Here is a 23,865-nt window from a genome sequence, read left to right on the forward strand (position 1 = left end):
ATAATAAATAAGTTGTGTGATAATTTGTGTCTGACAAAGTCTGTGACAGGTGCCCGTAACGTGGAAAATATCTCAAAAATAACATCAAACTATGACTAATATAAGTAGATTATCAAATAACTGGTCTGCTTCCAATTTCTAACTTGTGGGCAAATAACTCGCCTGAAACCGATTCTCTTTCAGTAGATATAATAATACCAAGGTGAGAAACCGATTGGAATTAAATAATTGGGATCAAAGTTCACTACTCTAGATTCCGTCAATCAGTGGCAAAACTCACTAAATTTCGCTAGGTAGACAATCAAGTGTACAATAACTTTTAAAAATTATCCACGTGACTCTCTTGAGTTAGAAATTGGAATCAGACCAGTTATTTGATAATCTCGCTTACGAACATGAACATAACAGACTTTAGACAACATAGTCATAGTTTGATGTTATTTTTTAAATATTTTCCACGTTACTATCCTTAGAATGTGAAAGTGGCCAATTATAAAGTGGATTTAAAGAAGCCATATTTGACATGTTGGATTATTGTTGCTACTGCTGTATTTGTGTACTGCACAGTTGGTGTTGAATAGTAGGAAGTTAAACCCTATTTCTCGCTGACTTGTTGACACAGGTGGCTCGGTGAGTAAGACATTGGCTCGCTAAACTGGAGGTCTGGTCTTCAATCCGAAAACGTTCTTAGGGATTTTCTGGCACGTGAACGTAAAAGAACCTGTAGCAGTTCTTCATGGTTTTCCAGTATGGTTTCCCCTTGTCAGTGGTGCAGGACACAGGGTCTAGTAGTCATTCGAATGGGACGGAAAACCGAGGTCCCATTTAGACTTTGATGTGAACATAAAAAACTCTTTGCAGTTGAAATTCGATATTAGATAAGTCTTTGGTGCCACTGTCCAGGCAAAATTCCCCTCATAACACACTGTATCTTCATTAGCCCAGTCGGAGAACAGTAGAATGTTAAACCCCTTTTCATTCATTTCTATTTTGTTTAAAATGTCTGTACTGTATTGGTGGTGTCTGTTTTGTTGAATTGTCTGTACGTATTTGCATGGTCTATGGTATCTTATATAATTGGGTTACATTGTTACACATTATTGGAGTAAATTAATATTATTAAAGATTGTATAATTATATTAATCCATAGTGACGATGGTCAATAAAGCTGTGTGAATTATCATTGATTCTTTGTGCCGCCTGTAACATGGAATTCTTTATGTAATCGGTTGCGTCCCAGTTCCCAAGAAAATTAACACTCATGGACATTATAGTCAATAGTCCTATTATATAAAATTCCAAGGTAATGACGAATAAACCTGTCAATGAATGTGTTAGAAGGGTGGAAGAATCTCTGTAATAGTCCAAGTTCTTTTATATCATGCTGGGTTTCTTTTTTATTAAAAGCGATAATGAAATTCATATAACCTAATTAAATTCTGTATGATGTGATACTGTAAACATTGACCTATTTCCCACTGGTGACGAGGCCACATTGACTCAGTGAGTTTTACTGCTGGCTCAATAACCAGGAGGTCCAACATCAATAGACCAGTAGGAACAGAACAGTAGGACATTAAACCCCATTTCATTTCATTTCTAACCAGGAGGTCTTGGGTCGAGAAAGTTCATCAACATTTTCCAAACTTGATTTCCCCCTGACAAGAAAAGATGTTCTAGCTGTTCGGATTGCAAGAAAAACAATTTTAAGCACATTAAATCTCCCCTGGCAATTGTAAATTGAAAAAGTAATCTGCAGTGTCGCTATGTGAGCAAAATATCACTCATCACTGCATGGTGAAGGACCATCTTCATTAGTGTGTGTGTGTGTGGGATGGGGGGAGGCAATGGTTAACGTGTGCTGCATGTGCATGTTTGATCATAAGGTCTGTCATTGAGTCAAGTGCCGTGTTTTCAATTCCCTACTTGTACATGACAAGGAGTTTGGTCACCTGTCCAACCTCGTGGGTTTTCTCCAGGTCTTCCAGTTTCCTCCCACAGTTAAAGATCTCTACACGCTAGTGAATCATTGAAATAAGATTGAACCATATTTTAGCCCTGAAATGACCTAGTTTGTGTTGAGTGGACGTTCAACCCAATTTTTCTCTCACTCTCTCCATCTTCATTAGCCCAGTGGGTGTAAAACAATAGGACATTTCACCCATTTTCAGTTCATTTATAATTGATACCATTAGCCTAGTTCCTGACATTAATTTGGTCGATTTTTCTTCATGGTAAAGTGCTAAGTGTTTGTCCTATTTGTCTGTTGAGGAATATCAATATCATGTCGATGGTCAGCTACTTAAACAGTAATTGTCATTAAATCTTTTCATGAGGTTTGTTTTGCTGGGAGTGATGGTGCCTCTTTAATAGTAATTGTTGGAGAACACACCACACACAAACAGAAACCATCAACAACTTCTAATCATCTGGTGTTATTATCAACAAATTCTAATTACCTGGTGTAAATATCAACAGCGTCTAATCACATGGTGTAATAATCAACAACTTCTAAATCACTTGGTGTAATTATCAACAATAGGCACAAAACCAGACCCAACATTTCTAGAGTAAAATTTTGTGTAGAATACGACACCGAGTGGTAATCAGTCCGCTGTTGGGGCGTTTTCGAGATATTCGGGGTCATGGTCAAATGAGTTCATTTGCACTGAAAGTGAATGCGCAGTCATTCTTGTATTATGAAAAGAAGCTGAAATTGATCGAAGTAATCACACTTTTAATAAAAATGCAAACTTGTTAAATTCACCTTTAGTCTTAGTGACCCTGAAGGTCAAAAGGCTAAATTTAACGTTTTAGCACTATACACCAAATTACAGCCCCAGGACACCCCTAGTGTAGCCTGCCAACCCTGGAGGGAGAGACAAACAAACATCACAAATATTAGTATAGACTGTCTTGTATCAGGGACCTAGCATGTGGCCTTCACTTGTTGGACAAATGTGGGAGCAATCATACATTAGTTCAACTTTTATTGTATATAACTTGTGTTACTTACCCAGAATATACCTCGGAATGCACCAAATGGAATCTATTTTTCCAAATTTTCAGGGGCTATGCACTGCACAGGACAAGATTCTTTAGTTCTTACTTCAATTCCACCCCCATTGACACAAGATTAATCCTACTACCCTGCATGTGGTATATTTTTATTTCCATTACTCTTGATGTGTATTAATACTGTAATGGAACCGATTGGAAACATTACTCTTGATGTGTATTAATACTGTAATGGAACCGATTGGAAACATTACTCTTGATGTGTATTAATACTGTAATGGAACCGATTGAAAACATTACTCTTGATGTGTATTAATACTGTTATGGAACCGATTGAAAACATTACTCTTGATGTGTATTAATACTGTAATGGAACCGATTGGAAACATTACTCTTGATGTGTATTAATACTGTTATGGAACCGATTGAAAACATTACTCTTGATGTGTATTAATACTGTAATGGAACCGATTGAAAATACTACTCTTGATGTGTATTAATACTGTAATGGAACCGATTGAAAATACTACTCTTGATGTGTATTAATACTGTAATGGAACCGATTGAAAACATTACTCTTGATGTGTATTAATACTGTAATGGAACCATTGTAATTTGTTTTTACAGATGCGTATTGGAATCCACACGGGTCCTGTTCTAGCTGGGGTAGTTGGGAGAAAGATGCCTCGATATTGTTTGTTTGGTAATAATGTTACTCTGGCCAACAAGTTTGAATCTGGTAGTGAACCATTACGAATCCATCTCAGTCCTACATCATATGAGTAAGTATTTATATTGTTTAAACAATATTTCATTCAATATAATTACATATTATCATACAATTGTACAGTTTATAGGATACGATAACGAGCAACATGTTGATGAACATAGCTTCCTGTATTTATATAAAGCTAGATGCCCCCATGACTCAAGAGCAATGATGGCTAGATGCCAGTGTTGTCAGAGATAGTTCCTCTGGATATTCCATTGAAGTTTCTGCCTTTTCAGTGTCAAAGGATCAGGAGCCATACAACTACATTTTTTTAACACACACAACTTAGGCCTATTCTAATTGAAACAGGGAGCTGTGGTGAGTCAGTGATTAAAGTGTTGCTCACTAACAGACGTATGTTCGTAATATAACCCTTGATAGTTGGAATTCAATTGCTGTCCAGTCATATACCCGTACTCAATAGCCTGGTCCCTGCAGAAATGTACGACAGTAAATAAACCCTTATCCCATTCATTCCTTTTAAATGAAACATTCTTTACCTTTCAGCTTAATTAAGACTATGCCTGGTTTTAGTTTTACTGCTCGTGGTCTAGAAGCTTTACCTGACGGCTATCCCGAAGAGTCCCGTAGTATTCCATACTTTTTAGACGATTATCACCACCCTGATGCTCCAGCTGAAGATGGCGTTGACTACATACAGCTGGCTATAGACAAATATCTGGTAGATAAAGAAGAATAATCGTCTTAAACTTAGATTACAATTGGTTGTATGGTCGTATTCACGTAGGATTTTATTAATCAATAATACACCAATCAAATTTACTTTACCTCGCAAGGAAAGTTCCAAATAAACTACTCTTTACCTTGTAAGGAAAGTGCCAGAGAAACTGCACTTTGCCTTATAAGAAAAGTATAAGAAAAACTACTCTACCTTATTTAAGGAAAGTGTCAGAGAAACTGCACTTAACCTTATAAGGAAAGTATAAAAAAAAACTACTCTTTATCTTATAAGGAAAGTGTCAGAGAAACTACTCTTTACCTTATATAAAAGCAAAATCTCAATGAAATGCCAACTGATTGGCCACAGTCAGTTGCCGATCATGTGGTTGTTGCTGGTACTCTACACCATTCACTGACGTCTGATGTATGGCGAAATAATGAGAAATAATTCTCAAACTTAAAGACAAGACATGATTATTTAAAATGGCCACAGTTATTAGCAACGAGAACAACCGACCGTGCGAAAAAGATTTTAAAAATGACATTGCCAAAGTGAGTGTTTAGTGCTTTAATTAACTGATCAGTCTGCTAATTAATTGATTATCACTAATTGATTGCAGCACTGATTAATCTGTGATAAATTTGACCTATTTATTAGCCCCCCCCCCTTCCATTTAACCCATTAGTAATTATGTGATTGTTTTCTCGTATATAAAGATTTAAGATGTATACATTGTGTATATAATAATAACCATATTTATATAGTGCATATTCTTTATGTTGGTTTAAATCCTGCTCGAAGCACATTTGAATTCATTACAATTATGTGTATGTTAAAGCATATAATCTACCAAGGTTTTATACGACACTTGAAGACAGATAACAATGGCGAAAACCGTAACACAATCAGGAAGAGAATTCCATAAAGTTGCCTGCTGAGATAAAACAAAAAAGAGACTGGGCAATCAGGAATCTTCTCCTTTTTTTCAGAATAATATTTGTATTCAGAGTCAGAAGCAGTGAACTGAAATTTGATATCACGATTGCTCAGACAGGGTCATCTACATTTCAGGGTCGTATTTTTTAAGAATTGGTTTTTTTTGCCACATCTATTAGCATCCTCTCTTATCGAAATCAATTTAAGTAAGTATTTCTATGGAGTGTGTTTCCAAATTTTGATGGTTTAAACATGAATTTAAACTTATCCTTTACATTGAATGTGTCTGTCAATTTTTTTTTTTTTTTTGTATTTTGATGGTGAGCCTGTCCTTTTATGTTATAGATACAAATTTATATATGTTTATATTAATAATTATATGTATTTATCAGATTGCCAATTATGGTTATTTTTACCAAATATGGTTATTTTTACCAAATATGGTTATTTTTTACCAAATATGGTTACTTTTACCAATTAATTAACATAATCAGTTTTAATGTATATTATAAACTGCTTTAATATTTAAATTTGGTTAATCCATATGATCATAATAATCCAGCATTTGAACCATTTTGATGTTTTGTAAGTATTCCATTCTGATACTTAATTATTCTATTTGTATTTTATGCATACCACAATTCTCATGTAATCAAATCAAAAAATAGTTTACTTATAGATATATTGTAATTAAATAATACTGTTCTCCTTGTAATTAAAAAATACTGTTCTCCTTGTTATTAAAAAATACTGTTCTCCTTGTAATTAAAAATTACTTTTCTCCCTTGTAATTTGTTGTATTAAATCTCTTATACATAATTGTATTATACATTTGCACAACGTATTGTATTTATGAATCAATTAAATATATAATACATTTGTATATTTGAAATACATATCACTGGAACACATTTTTTAAAAATCATAATTATTTATATATTCGTTATCTATGGTTCATTTCACTAATGTATACATATACAATTAAGTAAGGACTCACACGCTGCTATGAATAACTATTTAAGTTTATAGTTCATAATTATTGTATTTTACATCTATTTCCCATTTCACAAATGTGTACAATGTATTATTAATTAATCCCGTGTAATTATATTTTATGTCTCTGGCGAGTTTCACGAATGTGTACACATGTAATTAATTAAATAATCCTATTGTTATATTCTACAAGTGTAATAAACACATTAACACATATTTACTAATATATTTATGGTTTGGCCTACTTTAAAGTTAAAATGTGATTTTTCGAACTAAAGGGATGAAATGGAGTTTTATGTCACGTCAGCTCCAACTGGGCTATATTGCGCCAAATTTCCGATGTAAAGAGACTGTTTATATTCATTGTTGAGTCAATTGTAGAAATAAATCCATTTCCCACCCAGTATAGAGATCGCGCCACTATTAAGGCCAATTTATAACGTACCCACAACTGGTCTTAATCGCAGGATTTCACGGTATTATTTTATTCCATTATTTAGGCCGACCCGAGTATCTGGGGCCTGTTTCACGAAATTTTAACTACGATAAAAACCAAATTTTAATAATTTGATTGGATAATATTAGGCGGATTTTTGTGCTTATAGCCAATCAAAATTGAAGTATCTACTAAAATTTGGATTTTATCTTAAGTTAAGATTTCGAGAAACAGGGCCCTGGTCTTAATTAGCGGGATTTCACTTTATTGTAATATTATCCACTATTTTATTTCGGTCCATTATTTAAGGACGTGCATGTTTGATGTTTAACGAAGCCTCTGATCTCGGCCAAAAAGACGCATTTTTGGCATTTGGCCGTTTTTGGCAACTGGGCGAAACGAACCCACTGGCAATTTCTTCTCACCTTAATTAAAGTAGGCCTACCTTTATAAAATATGTATTCTGATGTATGTAGGCTCCGCCAATTCGATTAAAATCGACATAAATCTTAGAATGCTTGCCGTGGGAGATCGATTGCGCCGGTGGACTGCGAAGTCACAATTGCAAGATGGCTGCGATCTCAGTTCTGATTCATATATTAGACTCGTTCTTGTTTTTCTAAGACCCAAAATGATAATATAATAAGTAAAGAAGCGTGTTTTATATAACTTATATTATATAACTAATTTATGCTTGTTTTAATAATCCAACGCGAGACATTATTGATACTTCACGAGGTTAGACCGAGTGTTGTTTTAATATATACGCATTGTCTTGCTCGAGGCAGTTAAATAACTTGAAATACCGACACTATCCCGCACGTGCATTTCAAAGAAATCGTCACGCGAGTCCAATATTACATCTATTATAAATTATTGTACGATTGGCACGTTGTCCGTACCATTATTTGAAAAATTGGTACGCCAACATCTGTATTTTATTGTGAATTAATTTAAATAATAAAGCCTATATATGAATGTAAGCATATTTATGATTCTATAATATGTTATGATATTTATTTTTATTATTTATTGCAATGAATAGCACTAGAAGTGTCTGTATGGTAAATAATGAAACTGTAATTTATTACATAATAATTGTTATAAGATAAAATAATGACAGCACTGAATAAAACGAATAAAATTGACGACAGTATACAGCCTTGTCTTATACCAGTATCCCTGCAGCATTCATAATGAATTGAAATGAATTTGGTTTAACGTTCAACTTTTCTGCTCAAACTGGGCTAATGGAGACGGGCATACACCATACAGTGTGCTATCAGGAAAATTTGCCCCGAGAGCGACGCTACGGCCAACTCTTATATCGATTTCCAACTTCAAGGAATCTTTTATGTGAACGTCAAGGTGTACACAGGACCTCGGTTTTTCGTCCCATACCAACGACTCGACAGCTGTCCTTGTCGGACCCTCCGTCCTGCACCACTGACAAGGGGGAAACCACGCCGGAAAATCACGATGAACTTTCTCGTCCAACACCGGGAGCGCACCCGCGACCTACAGGATAGTGAACCAGCGTCTTACAACAACATTCAAAAACCATCCGTAGCAATTAGGAAAATCAAATCAAATGGGGTTTAACGGCCCAATGTTCTGTTCCGATTGGACTAATGGAAACGGGTATACGCCTTACAGTGTGCCTTGAGGGAAATTTTTTCCGGGCACCGGCACTTTATCCTACTTCTATATCGAATCCCAATTGCCAAGGGGTCATTTATGTTCACGCCAATGTGTACACGGGACATACTCGGTGTTTTGTCCCATACGACTGACTATACGTTGCCCCATACCAGGCCCTCCGTCCTGCAACACTGACAAGGGGGAACCACGCCGGAAAATTCCGATGAACTTTCCGGCCAACACAGAGATCGAACACAGGAACCCCAGGTTAGCGAGCCAGCGTCTTACTGGGTCACCGCGTGTCCTAGATTCATAAACCACCAGTAGCAAGGATTCGATGCTTGACTAGAGAGATAATTATATATTATAATTACACATGCAACGTAATCTCAACAAACAACTCCATTCATGCTTCCGGCAGAAAAGTAAAAATGGAATTATTATTGTGTCCTACATCACTGACAAGAGCCGCCTTTATCATTATATATGTTAAAGATATATATATTCTGTACGTATACCGTGACAAGGAGTAGTGTCGCCTGTCCAACCTCGTGGGTTTTCTCCCGGTCCTCCGGTTTCCTCCTACTGCAAGCGAATTATTGAAATTAAAAGTCATATGTTGGTCCCGAAATGACCTAGTTTGTGTCGAGTGGACGTTAACCCCCCTCTCTCTCTCTCGCTCTCTCTCTCTCTCTCTCTCTTTCTCCCTATACGTACGCCATATCTAAAATTTAAATGATTTTATAAAACAAATTGACAAATTTATATATAATTGAAATTATTGATAATTGAAGTTATGGACAATTCAAATTGTGGATAATAGCAATTTTCGCTAAGCGGAGTAATAGAGACAGGGATGAACCATAGCTTACACGGGATAAACAATTTATTATGAAGTTGACATTGTGCTATGTAATTTGGTACTTGTAGAATACTTGAAATGAAATGAAATGAAATGGGCTTTAAAGGAGCTAAGTCGCTAATATTTGGGACCTAGAAATTGACACAAATGGGTAGCAACGCATACAATAATGTAATATGAATGTATATAAATTGATTTACATTCAATCGTTTTTGTTTTTACTGTAATTTCTAATCAGTTAGGTTCGGCGAAATACGCCAGTATTCTCAATCGAATTTCAATCACTAGCGTCTGGTTATTCCAGTCTACGCCGATAGTATTTATTAGGCATGCTCTCCAGATAAGAATATGATGTCACCGTTTGACATGACTTGTGGAATATGCCTAGCCTCGTTTTTCGAGTACCTTATTACAAATAGTGCTGAAACGCATTATGGTACACGATTCGTGTACCAATTGTAAAATGTTTATTTTTCTTTAAATATTGGATATCAGAAGGCCATCTTTTTCCGGTAAGATCACAACATCAAAGTAGATTTAAACCGACAAATAAATCGTGTTTTCAATGTCGAAGATTATGGATGATATTGAGTTAGAGACTTAGCTACTTTAACGTCCAACTTTTCTGCACCAACCAGTTGGAAAATGGACTATGGCGGAAATTGTGTCCGGACAATGGCGCCCCCTCTTATTGATCTCAGACGTTTCTCCCATTCATACGGGTACATACCAGAATCGAAGCCAGGGCTCTGGTGTAAGTGCGCTAGCATCATTCATCACACCACAGCAAAGCCAGCCGGGAACACATAACATGTACCAACCGAACTGCTAGACCCATTTTCTTCCCAGCACCAGTTACAAGGAGGCAGTCCTGCTGGAGAATTCCCAGGAACTTCCGTACAAGTAGGCTAGTACTATATTCAACAGCCACAAGGAGGCAGTTCTGCTAGAATACTCACCGAGTCACGATGGCTTCCAGTCTGACTAGGCCCGTCTAGAACATAGTGTGCTATGTAAATTTGTATTGGTAGAATACTCATCCAGTCATCATGGCTTCCGTCTGACTAGGTCAGTCAAGAACAAAGTATTAGTATTGGTACAATACTCACCATGGCTTCCCGTTTGGATGGGTCAGTCTAGAGCACTGTGTGCTATGTACTTTTGGCATTGTGCGACTTCACGTCTGACTAGGACAGTCTATATAGAACAATTTTATGATATTGTGTGCTATGTAAATTTTGTATTTGGTAAAGTACTCACCGAGCCACGATGGCTTCCCGTCTGACTAGGTCAAATTAGAACACTGTGTGCTATATACTTTTTGTATTGGTATCAGGTACGTGAACAGGACCACGTTCTCTTGGTATCATGTTGAACATGTTAATATTATTTTAACTTCTTCAGACTAATCAATCAACACCGACTCCATGCTTAACTTACCAAAAATAACTTGTTACGATGACCTGCTCTCGTACATACATCTGTTGTTTCATTTCAGATATTGCTACCACACTCTTTTCAAGGGAGCTACGGTGGCTCAGTGAGTAAGACGTTGGTTCGCTAACAAGGAGATCTCGTGTTCGCTCCCGGGTTGGCCAAGGAGGTTCATAGAGAATTTTCCGGCGCCCTCCCCCCCTCCCCACCTTGTCAGCCGTGCAGGACGCAGAATAAGGAACAATATCCAGCTGTTCAATTAGGATGGAAGCCGAGGTCCCGTGTGCCGCTATCCGGGTAATCTTTATTTCATTCAAAATGTCGATGGTCGGTCGAGCGGTAGGGTGCTCGCCCAGTGGCGGCGCTAGCCGCCAGTGGTTGGAGGGGCAAAGCTGGGGCAAAGTCCAAGGTTAAGGGGGCAAAGGCACAAGCTTCAATTACGGGTGGGGGGTTGGCTCCCCCATAAATTTTAGAAAAACAGGATACCGCAAATGCAGCCTGGCAGTATTTCAGGCACTGATCGTTGAGATAAAGTGTCAAACGACCGAACCTCGACGAAGCCCACCCACGAGCGCCAAAGTAGGGAGTCCTTACGGAGGCTATGGGGGACCTCTCCCAGAAAATTTTGAAAAATAGTCTGTCGGAAATGATGTCTGACAGTATTTAGGCACCGATTGTCGAGATAAATAGAGCTGATCAGATACCGTCTGTCTATCGGACCCCAGAGAGGAAAGTGTCAAATGAACGGACTTGCGAACCTCAACGAAGCCCCCGAAAATTTGAAAAGTAGACTGCCGGAAATGCAGTCTGGCAGTATTTCAGGCACTGATCGTCGAGATAAATAGAGCTTACCAGATACCGCCTGTCGCCAAATCACTAGTTTATCCCACGAGAGAGGAAAGTGTCAAACCGACGAAGTGAGTGAAATAGTCTGCCGGAAATGCAGCCTGGCAGTATTTCAGAAATAGAGCTGACCGGATACTGTTCGTCGCCAAATCACAAGCTTATCCGAACAGAGAGGGAAATGTCAAACGAACGGAGTGAGTGTATCAAGTGAATGCATCTTCTCGCCGCTTTGAACCTATATACCCAAGATTGTAAAAAGCACTTCTCAAGTGGTTCACGTGTTATTGTTTATAGTAGGTTTACAGCTTGGTAAGAAATCACTCAGACTCTACAACATGCAAGTCTATGACTGAGCATGAATGTGGGATTTAATCACCGTAGAAAGTATTGATTGGGGGGGGGGGGCAAATAGAGGGCAGACCAGATTTATGCCCCCCCCCCTTGACGCCGCCACTGTGCTTGCCTGCGGGTTATAAAGCACCAGGCTTCGTATTCCGGTATAAACCGAGACGAATCTCCATGTGGTGTGGTAGCGCGTGTCGGACTGAAAAGAATAGTGTGCCTGGTCGTGCGAATGAGACGAAATACCAAGACCCACCCATGTACCTATTAGCGTGCAAGCACAAGATTTTCCAGTCTAGTTTCCACTTGACAGTGGTATAGAACGAATGGCCTGTTAAAAAGGGGTGCCTAGTCATTAGGGTGTGTCGAAAAAACAAGGTTCGCCTTGTGCACGTAAAAGAATCCTCGACAGTTTGATGAAGAAAGAATAGACAGGAACACCAGAGCAGCGAGTCCCCCTTAGCATGATTTCCCCCTTAGCACACTTACATGGCGTATGTCCATCTTCATTAGAAAGGGTTAACAGGGGTTTCATTTCATTTCATACACGCCCAGTTGCCTAAAATAAAACTGGCTGAAACAAGTCAACATTTAATTTAAAAAATAGGGTATTTCACGCTGACTGTCTGTAGCAAGTCATGTAGAACATCTCAACACAATACAAATTTGTCTTTTAAGAAAAATAGAATTTAATCTTGGCATCACTGGTCAAGTGGAATAACTTCTCCAAAATATTCAGTCAGGCGATATACAATGAAGTCGTAAGCTAAATAAACAATCATACGACCTAGAGTTGTTTTATTGGGGTTTTTTGTAGAAAATAGTAAAACTGACGGAAATTATTCACTTTGTCTGACTCCATGTGACCAGTTCTTTAAAACCATTTAAGGGTTATTGTTTATTTCACGTTTTTAAAACCATGCAAAGCGAACTTTATGATTGTATTTCGTAGTACATATGTGACAGAAAAACATGTAACATTTAGATGAAAATATGCTCGCCGCCCCCCCCCCTCGCCCCCCCCCCCCATTGCATCACATCACAGAAAACACTATGCTGATCTCGAGGAAAATCACCCGAAAAAATCTTCACACATAAACTTATAATTGCATATTATAAAAATAAAAATCTTAACGACATATAGTGCACAGTAAATTAGATTAAATAAGACCAGTCCTCACCCTAACCCAAAAGCAAAGAATATACCAAACCATAGCCCTAACCTTTAGCAAATAAAACCAAATAGGTATATGAATTCCTTAGCCCTAACCCGGTGATAGTGGAAAAAACACATTTTTAGAAAATTCAATCCTTAGTAAGAAACAGTAATGTGGCTCTCACCCGAGAGCCTCAAATTTATTCTTTTTTCTTCCGTAACAGAAATACCACAAGAACCATCTAAGGAAGACGATTAGCCCACCAAAACCTACAAAAACTGAGAAACCATCTATACATGTGTATATAAATTTAATGTAGTGTGTGTATTTTTTATAAAACTAGGAAATATCACGAACTAAATTTTCATCACAGTGCTTATGTGGAGACTTAACCTCTCCCCCAAATTCTTTTAACCTAATCTAGAATTTCGCCAACAATCAGCTTATTTGCATCTCAGCGTTGCGACCATGACGAAAATTAAACTGGCTTTAACAAACAGGTTTAGCCGTGCGCGAAGCACGTGTGCTATAAGCATGACTATGTGGAATTAGTGCGATATAAATGGACTTATTATTACAATGTATGAATGAAACACATATTTAACATCGGGAAAAAAAATTATAATTGTATTTTTGAATATAAATTCTGTCATTTTGCACACCGAGAACAATCTACTTCGAGAATATATCTTTGCCATGAATGGCCACAAAAACTAGTATACTATTTTGTAATGCGGTTCTACTCTGTTTCACATCTGTCATACACACTATATACTAAATAAATCTTTTCTATTTTAATAAATGGAAGCAAAAAAAAAAAAAAAAAAAATACTTCTCAAAATTCGCTAAGTATATTTAGTGTTATCGACTAAAATCGTCGAATCAGGAATTGAAATATCGGTTAACTAGCTTAGTGTCTGTTCTCGAGCTGGCTGTAGACATAAGTTTAATATGCAGTGCTATGTGGGAATGAAACACGCACGCCATTTTCAGAAACCACAGTGGCTCTGTGAGTATGGCGTCGACTCACGAGGTCACGCTTTCGATCCTGCTGATTGTCGAGAAGGTTATTTGGGATTTTCGTTTCTTATAGTTCAAAATTTCGTTTTACTTGTCTTTACTGCACTGGGATCCAGAAGAGTTGTTATATAACCCGCGTTCTAGTTGATGTGAAGGATTAGTCAATGAACCGGTCTGCTGCAGCGAGTTCTTGGCGCACGATGCACTGAACTCTGTGTGTATCCTACTTGAAACATCACCGCTAATCGATTAATCAAATGTCTGACGTCATAGGGTCACAAACGCCGCTTGTATGACCCCTGACGCGACCTCCCACTACAACTGGTCAGACCTTCATGCAATTTGTTTCACAGAGGTATTGTGAAGACTAATAGCTTTATCATGTGACGTCACATCACGCGGCGCCAATCATTGGCTTAATGGCGCGTGCATTGTTTATATAAGACGCTACTAGTCCGGACAGAATGGTGCCATTCACTCATTATACCCATTTACACTAAATAGGAAATATTTTTTACCTACATATACTTGAAACACCTTTATCTATTTTTCTAATGCTTAAAAAACTGTTATAGAATTTAATTTGCAGAAGGAAAAAATAATATTTGGTTCTCATAAGTTGCATTGATGTCATTCCTATCAGTGACTGTAGCGGACTAGCGAATATTCACTGCTGATCAATGTAATCGTCATGTAGTATAGGCCATCGAAAGTATAAAAAAACCGAAACGAAATATAGATCTGTATTTTAATTAGATTGAGTTTGAGGTTGAGTCCTAAGGTAAAAAAATATCTTGGCTTCAGGTTTCCCTTCCTCGTATTGTCATTGAGTGTGGTGAGAGCTGTCTTCCGGAATTTGTTTCCGATTGTTCATTTATACGCGGATTGCAGACTTTATGGAAACAATAATATATTGTTTCATCTGTAACTAGTGACAGCATTCTTTCTATATTACTCTGTCCACCTCCAGGCAATAAAAAAAAACAAGAAAAAACAAAACAACACAAACTCTTCAGCTGCCAATAGATACGTACATTTTCCTGTTATTGAGTTTTTTATTTATTTTTTTAAAAAAAAAACCCTGCCATTTACCCGAATAAGAATAAGAATTGAAAACACCCCGCCGGAGAATCCTGATGAACTTTTTTGGCCAACACCGGGATCGAACAAGAGGCCTCCAGAAAAGCAGTAAATTCTGTATACAGTAGGGTATAGCGCTCGCTCATAATTAATCAATTAAGAGGAAACCTACGTCATGATTTGAAAGGAATTTGTCATTAATAGTCAGTCTGTAGTTGTACTGCATTCTAATTAAGTGAGAGTGATGGAATTTTTTTGTATAGTTTTATTACATCAATACCTTGACTAAGTTCGATAATGAGCATTTTTTGGTCAGGGTAAGCAGAGCGATAAGCAATTTGATTTTCCGAGACTTTGGAACACAATAACTCTCATTCTAATTGAGCTAGAATGTTCACACTTGGTGTTAAAAATACATTATGTAAGATTTAGATAAAGAGCTGTCAGTTCTCGCTATAATAACTAAAAATAGATAATAAAAAGGAAGTATTTTGAAAATGTCAGTCAAATTACTTCATTCTGAGCAACGTTAGGGCTGTTTGGAGAATAGCGGAGTCTCGGTTGTCATCGCTACCGTTGTCAATATAGTAAACAAAGTCTCGATTGTTCATTTTTTAATTAAATCATTAACCCGTTATCGTGTTTAAATCCGTTGAAAATCTCTAGCATACAATGGCATCGTTAGTTGATTATGGACTTGGCAAGTTAATAAATGTCCAATTAAGAATTTATATAACATTTAATGCCCAAAGAGAGACCTTGCAAATAAGAAGATTTATCTCTTCCATAATACATATTTAATAATGTAATTCTGATTAGTGTCCAGACTTATAGCACGAGCACGGTCAGTCTATATCTATATTCATTGTTATAAATTACGTGTTGGTTCATTTACAAAACCGTTTATGGCCGCCGGGTATTGATGACAATCTGTGCGTCACGAAGAAGATAGTGGCGTCACTGAATGATAGGAAAATGTAAATGTGACAAGAAGAATAATGTAGCGACTAATCTTTTATTAATGATTGGATAGACTTGTTTCTTTTCTCGTGTTATTTAATATCCACTCACACATTGCAAACATTGTTTTGTTAAATATACAACAGAGGAAGGAATGGGGGTCGAGTCCATCATCCAACTCTAAGTCGTTTCAGGACTTATACTTGGTTTATCTATATTCCATTTATTCTCTTGTGTGGGAAGGGGTCTTTAGTGGGAGGAAAGCCGATGGTCCCGACGTAAACCCAAAAGGTTAGGCAGACTATGCTACTCCTTATCATATACAAACTCGGTGTCGAAACCATATAGGTTTAAATATGAAGGTTTGTATTTTTGTAATGCATCTTTAAAACACACAAAAAAACAACAAGTATTCTCAAAAAAAATAAATAAGTCTTACTAACGAGTTACTATTACGGATGTGAGGTTAAAAACTTCTCAATCAATTTTGTTTATTTTTAAATGCCGTCTCGTTAATTTCATTCATCTTCTCAAGAAAGTTTAACACCAAAAAATATATCATAACCTTTCTCTTATATATGTCTACGACATATTTGGAAGCACCCGTGAAAATTGGCATATGGTATTTTCTCAAGGAAAATAATTGGAGGTTCCATGATTTTTTTTTGTCTAGATTGCTTGTCAACTGTCTGTATGGGCTAATGGGTTTTTTGAGTATAAAATATATCATATATTTCAAAGATGATCACGGTGCCAGGTGCACGTGATCTTGTTAATGGCGGATGATTGACAAGCATTCATGTTAATTAATCACTTCCACGCGCCAAATAAAAAGAAACCTTCTGATTGATTAAATTAGGTTAATGGCTGACTAACAAAATGGCGTCTTTTGGGAATATTAAAGAGGATTTCTATGAATTAAACAAATATATTTATTAAAGTGCACTTATGTGTAAGGGTTTGGGTTGTCAAGTTCTCTAACACGTGTTCTTTAGTTCATAATTTTTGTCACTGGACAAAACCTAGGTCTTTTCGGGACTAATATATGGTTCGATTTAATTTTTAAAATGCGCTTATGCGTAGAAGTCTTTAGCAGTACGAGGAAACCGAGATTAGACAGGCGATCCTACTTACCACGTGACTCAATGTCAGACCATATGATCTAATCCTATTCTAATTTGGATTTCAAGCTTTCTTTGGATATTTACGTGCTGACAATAGTATACACGGCACCTGGGCTTTTCTTTCCAGGTCACCCGTCTTGTACCATGTGGCTCTGATTGAGACTATGTATTAATCTTTCACGCAGAATTCCCTTTAATGTTTCTTAAGTTTTTTTTCTGTAGCTAATTAGTGTCCAGTAAGTACACTAGAGATGTGCTAGATATAAGGATGAGTATGACAGATGTATATGATAATATGACAGCTCAGGATGACAAGATCTGTCAGTTATATAGACTTATAGTAGTAGAATACAGGTATACGCCATACAGTCTACAGTGAAGGAAATTTTGTCCGGACAGCGGCGCTACAGTCTACTCTTATATATCTAATTATAACTGTCAACGGATCTTTTACGTGTTTTTTGCCCATCGGAACGACTGCATCACTGACAAGGGGTGACCAAGCCGGAAAATCCTGATGAACTTTCTCGGGAAACTCAAGGATCCAACACGGGACCTCCAGGTTAGCGAGCCAACGCCTTACTCACTGAGCCATGGAGACAAGAGATAAATGAAGCGTGATCAATGAAATATTGTTAACATCCTATTGTTCTGCTCCGACAGACGCCACGACCTACTCTTAATCGAATTCCATCTGCCAAGTTACTTTTTACGTGCACGCCAATGTGTACCCGAAACCTCAGGTTTTTGTCCCATCAGAACGATTAAACAATGTCCTTGTTGGGCTCCCTGTCCTGCACCACAGACAAGAGGAAGCCGTGCCGGATAAAACCAGAGGCACTTTCTCGGTGAATACCAGTGGCCTACTCACTGAGCCACCGCGACTCCCGTTGGCAAACCCAAGACAAACGGGGTTAGCTAGCCAGCGTCTTACTCACTAAGCCACCGCGGTTCCCCAAAACTTGTGGTGTGCATAAATGTATAATAATAATTTGCACAACATTTGAATCCCCCCATTGCGAACTTGGTATGTGGGGGCCATTCACTCCTGAAAGTCAAATTACATGCTTAAATACAAATTTCTTTCATCTTTGAACAATCAGGGACAATTAAAAACATTTTAACACTGTAGACATTAAGTGTATTTACACAGTGTCTTTATAATGAGAACAGAGAGAAAGCTGACAATCAATTAAAACAAATCGAAACATCACAAATATTAACAATGACACTAATGATAACAGCTATTTATATTTTATTTTATCTAATTCACAGAATAACATCCTAATAAATGGCGAAATTGTTTAACTAGATGCAGAAGTATCAATTGTTTCCGATAATTCTTTGTTCCGGGGTTTATGAATGGACACCTTGAACTTTGGTTCATCAATTAACGATATGAAAATATTTTGTGAAGAATGACATTAAAAGATGGAAAACAATTAATATCCGTCCATTAGTTGCGATTTTAATGCCCGTTTATTTGCCGTTCAAGATCCATATCGTCATTGCTACAAATCTTTAATAAAACAAAGAGTTCGCCAATTGGATTTTGTGATCAAATTGATAAATCTCGACTCACGACAACGCCTACATTCATTTGTGCTGAGATTTGTAATTGGCGCTGAAGATTCAATTCAATTTAGTCTATTATTGTTGTAGGAAATTATTAGACAAAACTTTCACACATTGGGTCTTAGAATAAACTTGATACACCCGGACTCACGACAACGCCTACAGGGAAGTCATCGAGAGAAAGAAGGAACGGATGAACCGGGCTTTAACTTCCTGCTTTTCTGCCCCGACTGCACTAATTTTGCCGGAACAGCAATTAGATTCCACCTGTCAAGATTTCTTTGACGTGCAAGCCAAAGTGTAGACGGGACGACGTTTTTTGGGCCCACCCGAACGATTAGGTGCTGCGCTTGTCATGCCTTCCCTCCTGCTTCACTAACCGGCTAGTGCAGCGTGCAATTTTGCCCGGAAAGCGGCGTTTCCGCATATTATCTCCATCAAATTCAAACAATCGGGGCTTCTTCTGTCTTGCTCCAGCATAAAACATGTCATGGTCACGAGATGTAATCAGGGCTAGCGCTAACTTTAATCCTAGACCTTACCCTAACCCTAACACCCACAATCTCGTGACCTTGACGAAATCTGCAGGTGGCCTTAATATTTTGACCTGACCCTCGGCAGCCACGTGTATCATAGAATCAAAACTATCACGAACAGGGAGGAAAGTGGACCAAGGATACACGAGCAGATGCTAGATCTACTCAAGGTGACCAGAGCAGCTTTCCCAACAACCAAGCTCTTCGCCACACAGATCCCCACTTCTTCCCGACTCCGACAAGAAAATCCGATCGCCTACCAAAACATCACCAGCTACAACCAACTGATCTCCACTGCACCTTCACCAAACGCCACCACATTACCAACCTTCAAGGGCAAAATAGAACTGAAAGGTAACGACGCAATCCACTGGAGCCCAGACACGGCCAGAGAGATCATCAACTGCTGGATGAGGAATTTAAACTAGGATTAGGGAAAAGGAATGAGAAGCCGTCTTTAGGACAGACAGTTGTCAATTTGAGCGACAGACTTCTCAACCCCCTAGAAATGAACATTCTTGATAAAGGCCTTAAATTCATCCCAACCCCCACAATAACATCCATAGACCCCATCACCCAGGCAACCGATCGCTTCCAAAGAACACTTTCGTTGACTTATTTTTTTAGGAACAAACCCGGCAGAGGTAAAAAATTATTCACAGTAAAATCCACATGGAAACCACCTAAAAAGTCATTATCACCAGCCATCCTAAAAACTTTCGACGAAATGAATATAGAAATATCATCCATTCAACCACAGTCACAAAAACCAAATCTCAACCGAGCAACTAAAACGGCATTAAACACCCTTAAAAAGGACAAAAACATAATAATTAAGAAAAGCGACAAAGGCTCGTGTTGTGTCATAATGAATCGTGCTGACTATATCTCAGAGGCAGAAAAACAATTAAGTAATCCTATACATTACACTAAATTAGACCAACCAATCTTTAAGGACACCGCAAATTTAATAAACAACATCTTATATGAATTGCAGGATAAGGAATACATAACAGCAAAACAATATGATTATCTATCTGCTAAATCTGACTGCCGGCAAAGACATCTCTATACCCTACCAAAAATACATAAAAATCCAGAAACAGAATGGTTTATACCTAATAAAATACCCAAGGGACGCCCAATAATATCAGACTGTGGCAGCGAATCATACAACGTATCACAATATATAGACCATTTCTTATTACCCCTAGCATGCCAACACCCATCCTACCTTAAAGACACTAACGATTTCATTCAGAAAATCAAACAGTTAAGAGTCCCCGAACACACCGTTTTAATATCCATCGACGTACAAAGCATGTACACGAACATTGATAATAACATAGGTATTGAAGCAGTTAGGAAAGCATTTCTTAGGAACCCGCAAGCATCCAGGCCGGACGAAGAAATCCTCAAACTACTCAACATTTGTCTGAGGAGGAATGACTTCGCTTTTAACGACCAAGTATACCTTCAGTCTTCCGGAACTGCGATGGGAAAACGATTTGCCCCGAGTTATGCAAATCTCTTCATGGCGGAGTGGGAAAGGGAAGTTCTGCCACTCTGTCCATTAAAACCAGATTTCTATGGGCGGTTTTTAGATGACGTTTTCATAGTCTGGACCTACACACTAGACGAATTTTGGACGTTTTTCAACATCCTGAACAATCATCATCCATCTGTCAAATTAACCGCAAATGTAAGCCATAACAGCATAGATTTCCTTGATACTACCGTTTTTAAAAGTAACAACACCAAAATCACAGGCCAATTGGAAACTAAAGTATTTTTCAAAGAAACCGACACACATCAATTATTGTTCAAAAGCTCCTTTCACCCAAAACATACATTCTCTGGCATCATAAAATCTCAGATTCTCCGTTTTCATAGGATATGTACTCAGAAGACCGACTTTGAGTCAGCATGTACATTGGTATTTAGCAAACTACGGGAAAGGGGATACTCCAAACGCTATCTACGACGTATAAAAAACAACACTCTAGCTGAAACAAATAATATACAATCAGCACATAAAACCAAAATTTGTGGCCATCCAAGATGTCAAACATGCAAAATCTTAAACATATCCGACCATTTCCATAACAAAACATCTGGCACAAAATTCCCAATATTAGACCAACTTTCATGCAGTAGTTCAAACATAATTTATCTAATCTCATGCAGAAAATGTGACAAGCAATACGTAGGGGAGACTCAAAATGCACTTAGGGAAAGAATTAACGGTCACCGGTCTGACATAGTCACCAAAAAAGACAAACCTGTCTCAATTCATTTCAACCAACCAAATCATGACATTTCAGATCTCATTGTCACGCCAATAAAAAAGACCAAGAGCGACTTTGAAACTTCGGAAGAAATTAAAACGTTTAGGCTAACAAGAGAAAAATTCTGGATTGACAAATTGAAAACAACAGCCCCCCTAGGTTTGAATATTCATACGGCTAGCGCAATAGCTCCTTTTGTAGTTCCATTTAGCGCAACAGCAGCAAGTGCGTCCAAAATCATCAGAAAACACTATACTGATCTCCAAGAAAATCACCCGAAAATATTCACACAGAAACTTATAATTGCATATTCTAAAAATAAAAATCTGAACGACATCCTAGTGCACAGTAAATTAGATTAAATAAGACCAGTCTCCACCCTGACCCAAAACAAACCATATATCAAATCCTATGCCTAACCGTTAGTAATTAAAATCAATTAGATATAAGAATCCCTAGCCGTAACCCGGTGATGTGGAACAAACACGATTTTTTTAGAAAATCCAATCCGTTGTAGGAAACACACTAATGTGGCTCTCTCCCGAGAGCCTCAAATTTATTTTCTTTTCTCTTCAGAAACAATAATACCAGAATACCAGAAGCACCACCCAAGGAAGACCATCAGCGCCACCAACACCAATAAACAGTGAAATCGCCTTTGTATATAAATCTAATGTATTGTATGTATTTTAATAAAACTAGGAAATATCACGAACTAATGTTTCATCATCCTAGGTCAGTGCTTATGTGGAGACTTAACCTCTCCCCCCAAATTCTTAAACCTAACACCCACAATCTCGTGACCTTGACGAAATCTGCAGGTGGCCTTAATATTTTGACCTGACCCTCGGCAGCCACGTGTATCATAGAATCAAAACTATCACGAACCGCAGAAAAAAACCCCAAGAATACCCTGTGATCAGTCACACACTACCACTAATGAACAAACATCGTGCAATAAATAATCATACAATCATTGTTTTTAGATGTTTTACGTGTATTGATCTTATTAACCTGTTACGACATTTTATTTTTTTCCTCTTGAATTACGATATTGCGAAATTTGTTTTATTGATTAAATTCCATTGACCTAACATGAACACTCTATTACACGTGTATAACCACCTTAAAGATGTATTATGTAAAGCCCTCATCACACCAAAGCGCGACCTAACGCGACTCAAATATTTTGAGTCGCGTTGTAAAGCTAGAGAAGGTTATCTTGGATCGCGAAGGTCGCCGTCAGGTGTTGGTGAATTGGGAGCAGGTCTTGTTTAAAGGGCACCAGTTCGACCTCTAAAGCTCCTATCACTCCAAAGCACGAGCTAACGCGACTCTTAAAGCTGGAGAAGGTCTTCTTGGATCGCAAAAGTCGGAATCAGGTTTTGGTGAATCGACAAAAGGTCTTATTGAAAATGCATCAACTCGACCTCTTCCCGACGTGCAGAAACAACTCGCTCCATTCCACATCCAACAACACCTTGATAAGACCTACACGACCTAATCACGACATCAACACGACAAACTCGCTTCAGTCCAGATACTGTACAGATCCTGTCAAGCGGCCAGTTGCTCACAGCTCCGTTAACTTTTAATGACTCGTTAACACGGAGTTAATGAATCGTTATCTTTAATGCAGAGGAAGTCATTGTTTTGTTTCAGGTGTGTATTGAAGATAAAACAGATTGCAAGAAGAAGAAGATAAGCAGAAAGTAGTAAACCTAGTCTTCAGAAAATCACAAAATTTAAAGTGTAAAATTTCTTGCTCTTAATTTCTGTTTTAATATTTTTGTAAATTCATGACTGAAAAATTACATTTACAGAAAATAAATTATTTTTCACAGACGATTTTGTTTTATATTTTATCGAAATAATTATGTTATAGAACAGAAAATCTTCCGGTAGCAGATTTACCAGACTTTTTCAACAGAAACATGCTATACTGTGACTTAACAGAAATTGTCTGTTAAAATTTTTTACAGAAACAAAAATCTGGTAAATTTGCTGCTAGAGGGAGGTTGGATGGCCGAATATGGCCAAATGGTTAGCTCGTCCGCGCTGTATCATAAAGTCTGTCATTGAGTCAACTGGGGTGATTTCGATTCCCTGACTGCACGTGACGAGGTGAAGGGTCGTCTGTCCAGCCTCGTAGGTTTTCTCCGG

The 23,865-nt window shown here is 37.7% G+C and overlaps 1 protein-coding gene and 1 long non-coding RNA gene across 2 annotated transcripts in view; both read left to right on the plus strand.

The window, feature by feature from the left end:
- Positions 1 to 7,993, plus strand: part of LOC126829944 (guanylate cyclase soluble subunit alpha-2) — an 86,662-nt gene extending 78,669 nt beyond the window's left edge. The window contains exons 9-10 of the mRNA XM_050560143.2: positions 3,646 to 3,800; positions 4,298 to 7,993. Coding sequence (XP_050416100.2) covers positions 3,646 to 3,800; positions 4,298 to 4,490 — 348 coding nt within the window. The 3' untranslated portion in view covers positions 4,491 to 7,993. The remainder of the gene's footprint in view (positions 1 to 3,645; positions 3,801 to 4,297) is intronic.
- Positions 7,994 to 20,517: 12,524 nt separating this feature from the next.
- On the plus strand, positions 20,518 to 22,413 carry LOC130014148 (uncharacterized). Its single transcript, XR_008789165.1, has 2 exons — positions 20,518 to 21,116; positions 22,279 to 22,413. It is a non-coding gene; the product is annotated as an uncharacterized LOC130014148 (long non-coding RNA).
- The last annotated feature ends 1,452 nt before the right edge of the window (positions 22,414 to 23,865 follow it).

Source organism: Patella vulgata, chromosome 8 (genome assembly GCF_932274485.2).
Source record: "Patella vulgata chromosome 8, xgPatVulg1.2, whole genome shotgun sequence".
Taxonomy (NCBI): Eukaryota; Metazoa; Mollusca; class Gastropoda; family Patellidae; genus Patella; species Patella vulgata.